This window comes from Alligator sinensis, unplaced genomic scaffold (assembly GCF_000455745.1).
Source record: "Alligator sinensis unplaced genomic scaffold, ASM45574v1 scaffold1309_1, whole genome shotgun sequence".
NCBI lineage: Eukaryota > Metazoa > Chordata > Crocodylia > Alligatoridae > Alligator > Alligator sinensis.
In genome coordinates this window covers 368524-387219 of record NW_005842870.1, presented here as the reverse complement: position 1 = coordinate 387219, position 18696 = coordinate 368524, and the positions used below count along the sequence as shown (strand labels likewise).

General features: G+C 40.7%; 1 protein-coding gene across 1 annotated transcript in view; it reads right to left on the bottom strand.

Annotated features, from left to right (window-relative positions):
- Window positions 1-18696, bottom strand: part of PCSK2 (proprotein convertase subtilisin/kexin type 2) — a 186306-nt gene that overhangs the window by 43316 nt on the left and 124294 nt on the right. Inside the window, exons 6-8 of the mRNA XM_006035711.2 lie at window positions 17141-17217; window positions 9707-9795; window positions 6235-6410 (exon numbers count right to left, since the gene is read on the bottom strand). Of these exons, the coding sequence (XP_006035773.1) occupies window positions 6235-6410; window positions 9707-9795; window positions 17141-17217 (342 nt within the window). The remainder of the gene's footprint in view (window positions 1-6234; window positions 6411-9706; window positions 9796-17140; window positions 17218-18696) is intronic.

Below are 18696 nucleotides of genomic sequence, written 5' to 3'. Positions count from 1 at the left end.
AGTAATGCATGTGCAGATGTGCTAACGTCCATTAACATGGTGTGTGTCCATTGACACACATCACGTTAGCATGTGTGCTAATGTGACTTAGCCATTCGCACCTAATTTGATACTTGCTTTATGCAGGTATCAAATTTAGGCTCACGCAGCCTTAAATCACCATTTTTAAGGCATAATAAGGTTGCGCACACGTAGACATGCACCATTAATGCACCTTAAAAATGGTAATTTTAGCCTAAAGCTGCTTAGAAGAGGCATGTGTAGATGTGCTCACTGTTGCTGTTCCGAGCTGAGCCCATTCCCCACACTGTCCAAAAGAGGGGGTGCATCTGTACCACTGCACTCCCTCTGGGCCCACCCCAGGTACTCGACACAATCAAACTTAGGCCAAAATAATGTGTTCCCTGCCCTAACAAGCTTATAATTTAGGTTGAGAGGCAGCAGGTGGCTACAGATTGGATAGCACAAGAAAACAATGAGATGCTACTATTATGTACAACCTAATCCGCTACAATACACTGCAGTCTCAACTGCCAAAATGTTGACTGCAATAGGATGGTAGTCTGCACTGAAGAGCTTAAGTGTTTTACTGAACAGAGGCCTCAAAGCAAGAAGCGATTGGATAGGAATGGCAAGTAAGGAGGATAAAAGCAGTAGCATTTTTTATATATATTTTTAATATACTCAGGTCAGCACATCACACTTATGAGTAGGCTTGGCGTTAACCGGTAAACATCAATAAATGTCAATTTCACCTCACACTCACAGACTGAGGAAAATATTTCCAACATTAATAATTTAAATGTATAGAAAGGAAATGTAAGACAAATTATGTCTGATGGAGCATGTGACAACAGGTGGAGCAAAGCCATACTGACTAGTTTCAATTGCACCTCCCAGAAATCCCAGGGAACTGAAAAAAAACAAAGGGGAAGTGACAACGTGGATGACAGAGCTATGAGCAAGTGGCACTGGGATTGATGGCAGCCTTACCACTCAGCTGGCAGTAGTGCTACACTGCTTATTTCATGCAATTCTGAAAATTTAAATCAAAATAAATATTTAAAAATAAACATTGATATTATCTGTCAAAATTATAAACAAAAAAAAATCAAAATCTGCTAAGCCTACCTATGAGCATTTGGTAATATATTAGCTGTTGAATTGGCAATTGAATTTGCTTTGCAAGTGACACATTTAGCTTCACTTATTAACCAATTAAACAGTCTAATAGCATATGTCATACAAGTAGATATATCCTGTTCTTTTTTTTCCTCAAGTAAGAGTGGTTAGAAACATGCCTACTGATTCCAGATTGTAAGGTCCCTGGAGTCAGGATTGTGACCTCCTTTGTGTGTATACAATGCTGAGAATATATGAGGTGTGATTCTTATATAATACTAATGTTAAGCAACAACAGAGCTTCTATATAGTACCCCAATTTATTCTTTATGTTCTGTAATTCTATGGGCATCTACACAGATATATACTTTCTTACTGCATGAATGTCTGTGGTTCTTTTTACTTCAGCATAAATCTCAAAAGGTAAGTTATTCAAAAGCTGCAGTACGCCTTTCCTTTCCCTTCATTAGCAAGTTTATGAAAAAGACTATTTGATGTGGTTCCTTGTGATTTCAGGAGATTGGACTCAGTGACCCAGGAAGAATCCCCCAGCCTAGGCTGCTAATTAAATTTTAAATGGAGCTGTAACCCTGCCTCAGAGGGAAACCTATTATACAAGAATCAGATATGACTGATGTTCTTATGCTTCAAATGCACTGAGATACAGCCAGAAGAGAAAAATTTGCTCACATAAACTAAAGAGTCATAAAGCAGGTATAATGTTAGTATGATTCCATAGAACAAACTAAGGCATATTGTGATATAACAAGTTAATTAAGACCTCTTTAAAACCATGATTGCACAAACTGAGAGTACAAATTGCAAACCATATCCCATAAGACAGTAAAATATTTCTGTTTAGACTAGCTCATGTCATCCTGCCAGGATTAGTAGAGCCTGTTTTGTCACTTTTAGGCTGGCTGTACACCTGAACAAAACAATGGAAAACATCCAGTACCATCATTGTCTAGTGAGGGTCTGCTGGAGAATCAGTGTGTAATGACTGACTTTAAGATATTACTGCATTATTCAAATATCAGTTTTTTTAAATTGTTAAATGATGTAACACACATAAACAGTCTTATCCCCAAAAAGTAGGATTGTGAGGGATTAGTAACATTTTGGGAAAAACTGGCCAGCTATTCTTAAGGTTAAGGAACAACGACTATAGTACAACAACAGAATATAAGTGGAGTTCATCACTTGCACATTGATATTTATTTCTTGTGCTGTGTATATTACTTTCATATTTATTTTCTAAAATATTAATAGATAGAAATGAAAAAGGATGAAAAAAAGAAAGATGCCAGACTGGCAATAGCCTGCCTTCATAGACACTGGACATGTCTACACATACTATTAACGTATTGTAAGCTTAATGCACAGTAAAATACTGTACAGTAAGCTTTCCCAGGTGGGGCATCTTCACATGCACCTGTTGGGAGCACATTTGCTCCAAACAGGAGCAAATTTGCTCCTGAGAGGAACAGTTCAGTGCAGGACCAGAGGGAGCTCCAGGCTCTTGCAGGTGCCAGACTTGGGCTAGCAGGGAGCACTGGAGTCAGGCCCTGGTCTCTGGAGAGGTAAGGGAAGCTGTCTCACTTCCAGGGCATCTGCCTCCAAGCCTCATGCCCCAATCTAAGGATTGGGGCATGGGATTGGGGAAATGCCCCCTCTGCTGGGCTGCTGCTTCCCAGCCCCATTCCTTGATCTGCCAATCTGCCACTTGGGGCATGGGGCTAGAAAACAGCACCTGAGGGAGTGGGCATTTTCCCAGCCCTATGCTCCAATCTGCTGATCAGGGGGGCATGGGCTGAGAAGCAGCTGACTGGGAAAAGACACAGTTTTCCTGTCCCCTGCTGTCTGGGCTGACCAGGAGCAATTTGCTCCCAAGTCAGCAGTCTACATGTGAGCCACTGTGCACTAGTTACTGTGCAGTTAATCTATTACCCATATTTAAAGGTAGTAGGCAACCACACAGTAGACTAATCTATTGCACAGTAAATGCTGAGCACATGTAGACAGTGACATTTTACTGCATAATGGATCAGTTTACTGCACAGTAAAGCATCTCGTTTAGACACACCCACTGTGAATATAATAGCATCCACTGATCTATCTATACATATCACTATATGTATATTACATATAAATTATACATAATAATGTGTGCTTGTACATACATACATGGATATCATAAATACATTAAAAAGCAATAAAAATGCAGGATGTAATACAAATTGACTGCAACAGAGCTCACACCAGGTCAGGATCAGGCCAACAGAGTTCTGTAATATTTGTAATGTATACAGAATGGACCCAAAGGAAATCCCTGGCAAGCTTTCCTGGATTACCTAAGCATGCTCCTAAATTTACAGACAAGAGTGAGATGGTGCTTACAATTCATTTACTATGGGCCAACATTTAAAGCTAAGGATCCCAGAAAGCTTTAGAGACTTTACCACCGACAACAGTAGATTTAATTATCATGTCACAAAACAGGGTAAACTGAATGTACTGTTCACGAGGAGGTGGTGGTGCAGAGGGGGAGGAATTGGCAAAAAGAAGAACAGGAAATCATTCAGGTGGAAAATGAGTAATTGCAGAGCTCCCACACAAAAGCATCCAAGATGTACTGGAGAAATTCAGAGTTTTATTAGAAAAATACAGTGTACAATCAATACAACGGAGAGGAGTCACTTCATACAGCACTGAAAGTAAGTGTTTTCATCCTGACTGGTCTACACTGAGGAGATGAAGACAATATATTTCACTCTCTGCTCTACCAGAACAAAGACTTTCTGAACCTTACAGAACGACCTGACCCCCTCTCTCTTTCCCCTTGTGTTCTGAACTCTTACCAGCTTTTCTAGCTCTCCTTTCCTCTTCCTCTACCTTGGGACCGTTTTTTCCTTCTCTTCCACCTTGGCCCCTTCCCTCCCACAGCAATTTATTTGAAGGGGGAAAAAAAGCCTACAGCCCATTCCTACTACACTCTGCCCAGCTTTCTTTTGCCACCAGTTCCTCTCCCTTCTGCAGCTACCTCTGTGCTTCACCCCTGGCTGGTTCCCAGCAGTAGTGTAACTGGGAGTGTGGGGAAGGGGGAGCAACTGGGGCAGCTTCCCCAGGCACTGTCTTTTTGGAGAGGATGCAAAAATAGCTATTGCTATACCAGGTGGCTGGTCAGAGCTATCCCACATGGAGCTGCTGTCAGGAAACAGAGCTGCACTGCTCTGCGTCTGGTTCCCAAATTAACAGCTTGGTAAAGACCTGGAGAAGAAGTACAGAGTTTCTGGCAGGAGGGTTATGAGTAGAGATTGAAAGACTGGAGAATATAAGAGGTTTCTGAGAGTGGGAAATCATAGCATTTTATGAAAACCAAAATGGCAATACTGCAATTATTGTGCCTCATATCTGAAGCAAGGGTCATGTATAAATGACCTGAAAGATGATGCAGTTTCAAAGTGGTAATTAAAGTGGTAATATATATAAAGAGCCACAGGCTAATGCCAGTTTTATACCCCAGTAACACTGGGGTCTATTTACAGGCATCTGAAACCAAGATTCAGATTTTTTTTGCCATTTGACCCTAATTCCCTCATGTCTCCACATGTACAGACACATGTACATTGTTTGAGATGAACAGAGAGAAAGAGAGATATGGAGACAATTCAGCAGTTCAGTGTAGAGCACTACATTGGGGTCAGATAGCAGGTACCTAAATGGGATCCAGGTACAATTTAGACCCATAAGTGACAAAAAGCAATCCAGCTAGACCAAGCTCCAGCACCTCTTTAGGCATCTTGATTCATTAGGTGCCTTCATTTTGCCTTGAGAGATCCCTGCACCTGGGCTTCTAGGCATATTAAGAAGTGATTTTGCTAGAAGAGCTAATTACCTAACTCCTCCCTGAGCTTCACTGGGGGCGCATCTACATGTGACACTACCATGCCATAGCAACATGCTATAGTGACACAGCATCCGTGGGCATCTACATGTGACCAGCAGCTACATTGCCATAGTATACACTCCCCCTGTATAACATGCCACTAAGGTGAAGTAGCTGCTAAAAATAATTGTGTACCACGTGTATGGCGCAGTACAGGCTGTTACTGCGCCGTGATTCAGTACTTCCCAAGGAAGTACTAAATCACAGAGCAGTAATAACATTGCCATGGTGGCACATGTAGATGTGCTCATCAATCCAGGTCAGAGGTAGGGGGTCTTCTTAAGTCCTCAGCCTATTAGGCACACACAGAGCATACAACTCACAAGGACTGTACCAACCACAGCAAACATCATACCATTGGTCCTGTTCTTTTCCCACCCTCTATCTTCTTCTGGATATAATCTACAGATCTGCTATTCACTTTCTCTTGGACCACCAGGGAAATGTATATATTTTTGACATACCTCACAACATCTCCTTCTTTGTTTCATACCTAACCTTCCAGGACTAGCTATACTCTTTAAAGCAAATCAAGTCATAATTTTCCATACACACTCTGACTTTCAGTTCATTCTGCTTGGTACACAGGAATCAAAGATATTTTGCAGACTGGCCTGCTAATTTTCCTGCATCTTTTCTAACCCTACAATACCTTTCCATTCCACCTCCAGAATTCTGCTCCTTATCCTGGTCCTTATTCCTTGACCCTAACTGTGCATTGAGTTTCTATCACCCATTCCCACAAAACCTAATTTAAAGTCCTCACTGGGTTAGCCAGACAATGTCAGACACACTCTTGTATCTAGCATTTCCAACTGGCTCACCTCCCAATTCACTTCCCAGGCGATTTGGACATTGCCCATGTAAGATCCAAAGCACCCAACCCTGTTGATTTGGATCACCCTCCTAAGTTAAGACACCTGATTTCTTCTATGCCTAAGTGAAGAAGCCTACAAGAACTACACTGCAATGCAAGATGTCACGGTCAGAATTTGTAGGTAATCTTGGGTAATCCCATCAATAACTGGGATAGACTGATACAATCCTACCATGTTTGGCAGTGTTCATAGCTGTTTTGTGGAATTTGGGCAAGCATCAAATCAGTGCAAGTAGCATAAGATTTACGATGTCACGATGACCAGATGTTTTAATAGAAATATTACCTTGTTAACACCATCTGCCATTGCTTGCAAAGTTAGTTCTCTGGGTCCATCCACAGTCTTTCCATTATCAGTTGGACCCCAACTGGCACTATATATATCTATGACTTGAGGCATGTGACTGATGGAGGACGCCTCAATAATGTCTGTCATAAATGGCTGGTCCAGCATTCGGATACCTGTGGATTTAATCAACACAAATATGGATTACAGATCACCAAAGACAAAGCAAAACCTCAATAACTGATTAATACCTGCAGTTTCAGGCATTCCAGCCTACTTATGGTTTCAATCCCACAATAATTTTGGACTAAAACTTCACATTCTGGTAAGTGTTTGTACAGCACAATAGAACTGTTTCCAATATAAAACAGCATCGGGCTGACACATAAAGGAGCATTTTATTACATATTCTGAACTTTGTAAGTACATGTCTCCTTTCATGGAAAATTTGAATACACTATTAGAGCAATTATGCTACATAAAACCCTGTAAATAAATCATTGCACTTGTTTTATTGATGTGGGAACTGAAAGACAGGGAGGCTGTGTAATTTTACCAAGGTCATGTAGAGAGTTGTTTGAAAAAATAGAGGACTAGAATAAAAGCTACCAAGCAAACTACAAATCTTAATAACTCACAACTAATACATGTCATTTGTTTCCCAGCATGTCTGTTTCTCTTGCTGTTGTTTTCCATGATAAATAATCAGAAAGAAGGAAAATGACAAATGACTTATATGGGACTAATGATATACAGTCTACTGGTAGGCATATAAAATAGGGAGGCATGCCTATTGTTTGGGAAAATATTCCCTTTAAAGTATAATATAATATACATGACATTAAAATATTAACAGTAAACATCCAATATATACTGATTTAATTTGGTCTCTGAACTCCAGCCCTGAGCAAGTCAAAGAGGCTGACATTTGGAGAAGTGCCAGCATTCTGTGGGTAAACACTTCATTATGCCCAAAACACAGGTCAGCTTTGCTGACAGACAGGACTTTTAAGGTGAAGATTCCTGAGATCACAGTTTCCAAGGATGATTTTCAAGCAAACTGACTCCATTTATTACTCGGAGCTGAAATGACAATTTTTGCAGGGTAAAGATGGGCTGAAATTGAAACCATGGGTTTGAACCTTGTAAAATCTGGAGAATTTAGAGGCAGAATTTTACTGGATCAAAAATCAAGTTCCTGATCCAAACACAAAGAAATGTGGCAAGCCTCCAAATTAGGATATGAATTATGCAGCTCAAACCAAATACTATTTTAAAATGAAAACAGTAGGATTGCGTGTCTCAGATTTTCAAATTCAAGCTAGGAAGTCAGAGTGAGACTTGGGGAACAAGACATTCCCGCACAAGGTGAAAAAAGCAAAGGATAAATGTCTCTGAACTGAAAGTGCTGGATCTCCCTGACACTGGCACTAGACCCTTCAGGCAGAGCCAGAACTCTGAACTGGGCCATCACATTTCACCTTAGTACAGAAAAGTGGGATTAAAGGGAAAACTACTAGGGGATAGCTTCTGATCTGTTTTCTTTCAATGCCACTTTACGTCATGTGAGGATGTGGCTCAGAGACATGTTATAAACAGACACACAGCTTCAACCAGAGGTTTGATGGAGTCAGGCACTGGCCAGGTGGTGGTGCTACAGGCCTCAGTAATAAACCTGTGCTTTTCTCAGTCCAGAGGGAATGAAATGCTGTTTCCATTCAAATAAATTTACTTCGACAGAGAAATTTCTTAGGAAATGCACAAGCATGATCCCTCGGTTCAAGTACTTTCTAAATAACTGACTGGCATAATACATATGGGCCTGAACCAAAATCCCATATCTGAATACCTGCAAATCCAATTGTTCCAGATATGGAACCAGATTTTGTAACTCATGCAGACTGCTGATCTGTGTGTACTAGCAATGAACCATGGTGACTTACATTAAGCTTCTCAGGCAACTATGTTTTTGGATGTTATATCTCATGGATTGTAGAAACTGAAAAGTTGCTTTCAGTCCATTCTTCCCTTCATATATTCTAGGGAGGATGCATCCTGCAGTACAAAGCATAACCAGCAGTCATAAGAACTTGCACGCTTTAAAGAAATGGTTCTGAAAGGAAGAAGGGAGTGGTGGATATCTCATGAGGAAGTCTGTTATTACAAAGTTTCCAACCCAATTTGTACAGATGCAGGAAGCCAAGTTCTTGTTGTCCTTACATGCATACATGTGCCTCTTGGATCTAACCAGTCTCAACCTCCAAACATGTACCAACAAATGCCATTTATACTTTTGGAACACATAACACAGTTTAAAACAGTATTGCTGGCCACAATTGATAGTGCTAACTTGCTTATGTGAAGGAAATCTTCCTTTACCGCAGGAATGAAACACTTGTCAGTCAGGATCAGGCCAGCTCTCCAGCTGTCTTTTCATTAATAGAACCTGATACTACTTGGTAAAAGGTAGGTGCAAGAAATCTTGTCAACCTAATAATAATTAAGGTAATTTAACCACAGATGGATTCTTCTTTATTCTCATTAATTAGAAACTTGCCTCAGTTTTTAAATGGTTCACAAAACTTGATTTGTTGTATTTTTCTGTTTGTTTAATTTTATTCATTATTAATGTAACCTTGATCAAGAATGATTTAGATATTAGTGAAGTCTGCCCTTCCAAAGCTCAGTGGAAAACATTTATTTGATCTTTCTTTAGTTTTCCTCATAGGCACCATTTGGGGTGATGCCTGGTGTCAGTTTAAATCAATTAGGAAGTGCTAAAAGTGTCTCAGTGTTAATCACCAGATAGAAATTGGTCTGGACATCTCTTATAGTGAGTTTTCTTCTGAGTCCAGATCTGATTTGGGACGTTATTGTGGCCATGGTGGTATTTCAGATACAACAATCAAAAGGCAAATGAGCCAAGCTGTCAAAATAAAATTAACTGTGCTGCATACATTCCAAGAACCAGACCTTCAACTGCTGTCAATAGCTATCCATGACAACAGCTCCACATAGATTAACACCAGCTGAGGACCTTGCCCCTACTAAAACTGGAGAATAAATGCTAGGAGGTTGCTTTTTCAGAAGCCATTTTTGCAAAATGTTAAGAGCAGTTAAATTTGCATGTCTTCTGCTGCAAGCTTAGATGTACTTCAAATGAGTTCTGAAATGGTATAGATCAGGAGAAACAGGCTGGTTTATAGGGAAACAATATACAAACTGCAAGTGATAGGGGAAGGAGCTAGAAGGAATGCTCTTCCCTGCCTTAAATATATACATATACATGTATGTATATGTGAACACAAAAAGGGAGTACTAAAACTTCTGTGATTAAAGTATACAGTCTAGACCAAATCCTGCCACTCTTATTCAGTCAAGGCTTCCATTGTCTATGGGACAAGGTCTGTCTAAGGAAAAGACTTGAGTAAGGAGTACAGGATTTGGTGCTGTAACTGTACTGGGACCATACCTGCCACCTTTGAGTTGTATGCCACACCCACTCCACAGATGTTATTGTTTGCCGCGGCTGACACTTCGCCTGCACATCTGGTTCCATGGCTGCAAAGATAAAAAACAGACTTTTCATGTCAACAGAAGCTTCTATGCCAACTTTAGTGCACAGCATCGTGTGCCCTTAAAAATATGCTGGATCATATAATCGATTCATCATTGTCTTTGTACAGTCCACAACAGATAGCTCAGAGGAAAAATGAAAATTCATTCCTGACTGTACTACACTGTATTGTGATGCATTTAGGCAAAAAGATTCCTTCTTGAGTGCATTTATCATCTGCAGCTTGAATAATGGTTAATAGTACCTTACATGGCTATGCAATTGGTTGCGAAGTGATTCAGTCCTTGGTAAAATCTGGACTTTCAAATAAGTTTTGTCTTTGATGGACAAAAGAAATGTAATGTACCACAATAGAGTGGTCTAAATGATAATGCTTAGCACTTACATAATGCGATGACACATTTATCATTAGGTTCTATTTGTTTTATGGTAGCTCCATGGGTCCAAGGGCTCCATGGGTCAGAGCTCCATTGTGCTAATGCTGCACAAACACACAAGTGAAACAAGACTGCCTATTCCTCAAAGAGGTTGCCATCTAAAAAGACAGCAGTGGGTGCAGCAAAAACAGGGGAAGAAAAAATTAAACACAAGGCAAAATGGATCAGCATCTTTAGTAGCAGCTCTGACACCAGCTGCATGACCACTGATATGCTTCATTCTCCTTCAGTGACAAGTCTACAGAAGAGACTGGCTCAACCCAATGGCAAGTTCATGAAGTTACTTCTTTCAGCTCCAGTGGTGAAGGTCTGTGCTGTGGCACTGCAGGTCCAGGTTCAACCCAGCACCTGCTGCTTCAATAATGCTTAGTGTTTTACAACTGTTAAGAAATTAATTGCTCCTGAAAATGCCATAAAGGCTAAGCTTGAAGGCCTGGGTTGGAGCATCTGGTTCTTTTCCGCACTCTCTAGTAAATATATATATTCATGTTGAGAAAGTTGCTTTAAGAGTACTATATTTTAGCATTTCTTATAACTAGATTATATTGCTTATACTGTATATGCATAGAAAAGATCTAGAATACCCAGAAGATTATCTATCTATATATACACATATACAGATAGATAGATATATCTTCTCTATGAATTTATATTGTGCTCAGTACTACAGTATCTTGGCACCTCAAAAAAATTAGTAGTAATGTCCTATAAAGGCCAAATATAATCTCAGATGCTCCATCCCTTAAAAATTACTGGATTTTTAAAATTCATCCTCCATCTTTTTTCTCCCTCTTCCGCCTAGCAGGAGTAACATTAACAGAGGGAGAGAAGTAACATTCTTTTTTCTGTAATATTTTCCATCTTATGTTTTTTTAAAATAGAGCTGTTTTACAAAAATGCCTGGGTTCGGGTTTCTTCCACACAAACGAATAAGATCTCATAAGGTTCAAGGTACCTTTTATGAAGGGGACAGAAACAAGACTGATATAGGTTTTTGTACATCTTTCTTTCAATAACTCAGCAGGTTTTCCTTGATGTCCTCATTCAAAGAACTGTGTAAAAATTATAGCATTGCTAGGCATTCATTATCTAGTCACCTGTAGGCTAGCTATAAGCTCACATGTAAGATGAAGGGAAATTGTTTTGTTTAAAGATTTTTCTCAACTAATGCTGCAGTTTGAAGATTGCTGACATTATCACATGAGCTGTTCATCTGATATGAGAGAGGGCTGTGCAGAGTATAGAGGTGAATTGGTTTTACATATGTAAAGATATATGTGCATTATGGACACTGGTTTCAAAGCCCATTTATGCCAGTGGCAGTTCATAGATTTCATAGATTCCATAGACATTAGGGCTGGAAGGGACCTTGTGAGATCAGGAGCAGGAAGTCAGATGGGGTCAGATCACCCCAGCAGGATAAGCATCCAAGCATTTCTTAAAGGTATCCAGTGTAGGTGCTTGCACCACTTCTGGGGGGAATCTATGTTGGCTACCTGGAGGAAGTCTATTCCAGACCCTGGAGACTTGGACAATAAAGAAGGTTTTCCTTAAGTCCAGCCTAAAACAGTCTTCCAGCAGTTTGTGACCATTAGACCTTGTCTTCCCTTGGGGTGGCCTGGTGAACAGATGGTCTTCCAGTTCCTGATGCACACCCCTTATATGCTTATAGGCTGCCACCAAGTCCCCCCTTAGCCTTTACTTCTCCAGGCTGAACCGTTCCATGTCTCTCAGCCTCTCCTCATAAGGCCTGTTCTCTTGACCTTTAATCATGCACATGGCTCTCCTCTGGACTCTGTCAAGCTTCTCCACATCCTTTCTAAAGTGTGGAGCTCAGAAATGGATACAGTACTCCAACTGCAGCCTGACCAAAGCTGAGTAAAGTGAAAGGATGACTTCTTGGGTCTTGCTTGAGATGGATTGGTAGATGCAAGCCAGGGTTTTATTTGCTTTGCCAGCTGCGGCATTGCATTGGTAGCTCATGTTCATCTTGTGATCAATCATGACTCCCAAGTCTCTTTTGGTCACGGTGTTAGTGAGTGTAGCACTGCTAAGCTTATAGGTATGATGTGCGTTTTCTCTCCCGAGGTGGAACACCTTGCATTTCTCCATGTTGAATGTCATCAGGTTTTTATCTGCCCATCTTGTGAGCCTGTCCAGGTTAGCCTGAATCACCAACCTATCCCCTAGAGTGACCACACTTCCCCATAATTTAGTGTCGCCCACGAACTTAGCCAGTCCACTTCTGATACCCAAATCCAGATAATTTATTAATATTTTAAAGAGCGCAGGTCTGAGTTCTGAGACCTGGGGGATGCCACTGGTCACCATGTGCCATGTTGACTTGGTTCCATTGACTATCACTCTCTGGATCTGACCACAGAGACAGTTCCCAAGCCATTGGACTGTAAGGTTGTGGAGGCCACAGTTCCCCAATTTTACCATGAGAACATTGTGGGAGAGTAAGTCAAAGGCTTTTTTGAAAGCTAAATATGTAACATCAACCTCTTCTCCTTTGTCCAGGTGATGCATTGCCTGGTCATAGAAGGAAATGAGGTTGGTCAGGCAAGACCTACCCACTATGAAGCCATGTTGGCTCTCTCTCAGAATGTTGCCTTCCATTAGCCTGTTCTTCTACTTCTGCTTATATAATGGGCCTCAAATCAGGCTCATGATAAGTAGAGAGGACAGGTAGTTTTAATTTTAAGCAATAAGGATTTCCAAGTTACTGAAAGAAACATATAACTGTATGCATGGGAAGGGGAGAGGGATGATACCTTGAAGAATATAAAATGTTAATATTTACATAGCAAGCCCCAAGTATGATGGAGCCCCAGTGTGCTAGGCCCATATAGCAGGAAACCAGGCATTTCTACACTGCTAAGGAGGTTAGGATGTGCTGCAATGAAACATGGCATGCATATAATTCTCCCCTTCCCTGGTAATATAGCTACCACAAAGTGGCAGTGTGTATGCAGCAATGAGTGTGCTTAAGACAGCTGATGGCACATGCCCACTGGCATTTTAAGGCAAGTACATTCCCTCCATATCAGGGTGTGGTGCCCTTGGAGCAGGCATGCTACTCTACTCTGTAGCCGTACTACAGAGTATGGCTTTGAGCAGTACTATAGAGCCTTCGGCAGTGCTAACGTGCCCACAGGGTCTGCTTAAAGGTCAAAGCAGGCAGAAGCTAAGAAGGGATACATGAAGGTAAAGTATCTTTCTCAGCATCCAGCAGCAAGCTGGGGCAGAGCTAAGGATAGAACCTAAATCTCTTGATTCCCAGTCCAGTGCCCTAGCTAAATAACATGCTTAATTTATCCAACAACATATTTCCTTTGGTACAGAAACTGGTGCTTTTGGAAAACATAGAGACAAAGAGATTTTGAGTCTTCAATAACACAAATTGGAAAGGGTGATCTCCATTTATGGGCAATGAAGCTGTGATTCATATCATACACTGAGCATACAAACCTCTCTCAGATTCTTTTAAAAATCTAATGCAGCTGTCTGCTCACAAAAGCCTCCTGGTTCTTCTTTTCTTGCTCATATAGAAAAATTTCCTTTATGTACGAGTGATATTTCACTTTGCATCTGATCCTGCATGTATTAAAGTCAATGGGAGTTTTATGACTGCAGTTGGGCTCTGTTTGATAACACAGTCTTTGAAAAGTTAGTGTTGTATAATTCTTTTATATCCGGGTGCACGCGCCAGGCAACACACATACATATGAATGGACAGGTTATTATAGCTAGGAAGCTGCCATCTCCAAGCAATAATATTTTATTCAGAAGCAGTTATGAAAATACAAAGTAAGTTGGAAGACCACCCAATATATTAATAACTGAACACAGAAAAATATATTTTTATATATATTCTTTGAACAGTCTTTTACAGGAATTTCTCTTAGCTTGGCACACACGAAATCCTGGATCTATAAAGCTCATCTGATTCCTCAGGCAGGAAGTGTATTCTTTACTGAAACATAATATTATTCAATAGTATTCATCTTGCAGGGCAGAAAAAACACTTGCAGCACAGGAGGAGCCTTAGGGTTGTAGCAGAGAATCTTGTGCTCTCAAGAAATCACCATTTTTCTGAAAAGCTGGAGGCTGCTGTGGAGAATTCTGAATCTAGAAGAACAGTTTCTAGGGAAGATTTGTTCTCATGATATGCTATTCTTATTCTCATTAGGGTGAAAAAAGGAGAGTGATGTCATGGAAAGTCATGGGTTTTCTTTTGTGTAATACTATTAGAGCTTCTCTAAGTCTAGTATTGCAGGAAGACAATGTTGTGTGGTCAAAGAGATAGTGCCTCAAAGGCAACCCTTGTGAAAAAGGACATTGGTATAAACTGCATCCCACTATGAAACATTTTAGAGAACTTGAGAACACAATCAGTTTAAAAGACATTTGGCTAGGCATGCTTGGCATTATGATTTTCCCTATTGAAAAGGATGTAACCTGGCATTAGTAATGAAATGTTACTAATCTGTATCACTACAGACCTAATTGGTGTTTCTGCTAGAAAGGACCTTTGCATAAATAAGGCAAGAAAGGCCAGAGACATTCTAATAGAAAACCCTAGGCCTTTTCTGGCTTTTTATTCATGTACTAGCGAATTGCCCATCAAGAATGATGCGGGGGGAGCAGAGGGAGGGGGGGAAGCTTGCTAACCCTAGCATTGCCCCACCACCGCAGTCTCCCACGGGGTGGGGGGGAACTTGCCCTGCCATCTTCTCCATCCTCCTCCGCCAGCACCCTGCGCCACCTCCAAGGACCAGGGCAGGGCAGGGCAGGGGAGGGCAAGACCAGCAGTGCTGGCCTCACCACCCTGCTCCATCCCCTCTATCCCCACCATCATGACAGTGCTCTACTACCTTCAGGGAGCGGGGGTGGGGCAGGTGTTGGTGCACTGCCACCGCCTCCTGTCCATAATGCTCTTAGAGCACTGATTGATTGTTTCAGTAACCAATCAGAATGCTCCAAGAGCATTACAGACAGGCAGAGACACAGACTTAGCCCTTTATTATATTCAAATTAGATTCATGCTAGTTTTAAAATAATGTCAAGATGACCTTTCATAGTAAGAAAGGGCAATGTGTTTTGCATCTTTCTGTAATTGAAACATGGCAGGACTACAAATGAGGATTTAGAACCCATAAATCATTTTGATCCATGTCAAAAGGCCCATGTTTAAGGGCAAAAAGCAGTTGCTATGTACCTTTGCAATCAAAGCCTTCAAAACTAAAGAGCATTTAAAAAAAAAAAAAAAAATCACACCTGACAAAATGTCAGTTAGATGACTACTGAGTTAGAAACAATGAGCATCTATGTTATTTCTGAAATACTGATAAGGAGCATCTTATCAGAGCCCAGGACACTTCCCAAATGTTCAGATTCTTAGTGCCATTCCTGTTTAAGTGCTAGTGGCAGAGTCTTACCTATAACTTACTGTAAATCTTCCTTTAAAACATCTCAAGGTCACTAAGTTGTCACCAAATCCAAGACAGGTTTCCAGTAGAAACTTTCTTAGGTTTCTGTCCCAGAGCCAGAGGATACTGGCAGCCACTGGATTTTTGATCCAGGGACAGTGCCTTAAGAGAGCTGTGAAATGATAGGTGTGACACTAGCAAGAATGCCATTTTTACTGAGAAGTTGCTGGGTTTGGGGATCTTCTAATTCTCAAGATTTTTTTGTGGAGGGAGAATTATTTTCAATCCAGTTTAAACCAAAACTGAATTTTGGAAAAATTAGCTGCAAATTGGAAACCCTGTTTCACAGTCACTGACATTTACACTATGCCTTAAGGGCCAGATCTCTAGCTGAAGTAAATTGGCATAGCTCCGACTATGTGAAATGCTGGTATCTGTAAGGACCACAGGTTGTAGCAAACCGTAAACAATGCACATTCCTAGTCTTGTCCAGGTTTAGTACATGTGACCCACAGATCTCCAGCTGGCAAAAACTGACTTCAGTGGTGCAGTGACAATGTATGCCAGCTGAAGACCTGCCCCAAAATGTTACTCATGAGCTCTTAAATCAAGGTGAAAACAAGGAAAGCTCAAGTGTAAGTCAAATCGACAGTCTGACCATTGGCTTTTCAAAACAGGATGCAAATATTTTGCAAAATGTGTTTTGGGCCTTCAGGGTCTCAAGAAAAATCAAATGACCTTTCTGGTCCCTTTACATGTATTTTCATTTATTTCTGTAATTTTCTTCCTGCCAGATGCCCCATGGTAGTACCCTCCAAGATGTTCCCTTTAGAATGAACAGAATATTGTACTAAATGAGAAATGATGTTAGAATAAGTAAGAATAGAATAGAACAACTTTCTCTGAAATGTAAATTTGGCTGGGTTTTTTTGATGAGCAGATAGAACTTTTATATGCTGTCATCACCAGCTCAAACACTTCACTTTTCTGGAGTAGCAAACCATACTACTACTGCTGCTGCTGCTCCTCCTCCTCTTGTATACTTCATTTTTTCCTCTACGTATCATTAATGTGACAAAGCTTTATTGTTGATGTTTGCCAGGTCCTCATCCTGGGTGCGTGGGTCTGCTGCACACATGAGGAGTGGTCAGCAGTCTGTGGTGCATCACCACAGACGCATATTGGACTGTCCTTGAAGCCAATCTTACAGAGTGTGGTATTAAAGCATACAGCTCCAGAGTGAATCCTGACTCAACTGATCAGAGTGAACTAGCATGTTTCTAACAGAATACTAAGTGAAACCTAAAAGCAGTAACCTCTAATCTTCAGACAAGAGCATGACAGTAGATTCTGTGTTGAAAACCATATAATTTCATGGGGAGACAGATACAAGTATCAACAGAGCCTTCTAATTTCCCTGCTGAAGTGAACAGCTGGCTGACTGAGCCTGGTATTACCTGTTAAACCAGTCATCTGTGTAACGGGGATATGGGTAGGGATCATTGCTGCTGAAATCGTAGCTGGCTTTGGCATTCTGAAAAACACAAATAGTACAGAAAGTCAACAGAAAAGCAAGTACACAAAGCAAAACAGAACATGGAATGAGGTGGTCTTTTAAATGTTACTAAACACCCTATTTTATCCATGTGAGAGTAATCTACTATACCTGCCAGGCTTGATAAAACACATTTCCTTTGTTGTTTCACTCACAAGGGATATTGCTTGCTTAGGCAAAGATGTTTTGGCAGAATCCCAACAATTCCAAGGAGGTATCCCAGTGCCACAGCTGGTAAGGTGTTCAGGAGCTTTACTCCCAGTGGATAAATGCTGATTGGCTGCAGTCAGCTCCTCAGGGGCTGAGGTCATTTACAGTCAAATTGCAGGATGTATTTAGTTCAAGAGACAGATAGGAACCCTGTGGGTTTTTCCAAGTTAAATTCAGGATCATTAGGAATTCAGCACCTAGCTGCTTTTGAGAAGTGCAGCTATTCATGAGCAAGTCTGAGAGTCTTACAACCCAATGACTTCCAATTACAGTTTGACAATCCCACCATATCTCCCCTTGTGGATGTCTAAATGCAAAGTTTTAGAACAGGCAAGTATCATAACCCCTTTCTGCCAGCCAAAAACAAAGGGTGACCAGGAACCAAGCTTTTACCGAAAGCTCTCTTCCTGGTGTATGTTCACTGAGCCTAGTTTAATAAACCCCTTACTTAAGGAATGAAATTATATTAGTTCTTAATTAATATGTATTTGTAACTTTTTTAAATATTTGGCTGATTATACTACTGAGGATAATTTGAGGCTTGCATATGAATAGCTGTGCTCAACATTCCCTATCAGCAAATTCCAACTTCATAGGCTAAGGAAATAGGAAGTCCATCAGTATAACTAAAGTCTCAAAACTGCCTAGATCTAAAACTTTCAGGTGCCCTGGAACGCTGCACCAATATAAAACAGAGATGACAGCCCCTCAACCTTCTGCGGTAATTAAACTAAATACCATACAATTCCCGCTTCAAGGATTGTTTGGGTGAGAATTGCAGAAAGAAAGGTCCTATCTAACCTGTATGGACAATAAAGATCTTGATACTTTTAAGTGAGTTGAGGTTTTCAGTGTGTTACCTGTCTATCTTGTGGTTGTCTACTGTTCTCCAGCATAAAGGTCACTGAATAGCAAGAGATGGTCCCTGCCCTACAGACCTTACACTCTAAAAAGACAGGGAACATAAGAGTGGAAACAGAAACACAATCACTAAAGGTGAATTTATGCACCCAAGGCCACAGTGAATTTCAATGGCAGTGTCAGGAACTGCCCACAAGCAATGTTTTCTTTCAAGGGGAGAGGTTGATTCAGGTTAAAAACCTAGTCTCATTTTTAATTGGCAGAAACGCTTCACTATTGTGAATTTCAGAAGGAAATGCCAACAACTTTGCAAACAGTCCGATTTCAAATAGCAGGTAGCAGATGTGTTGCATAAGATTTTTTTTAAGTCAAAAAGCAACGGCATCT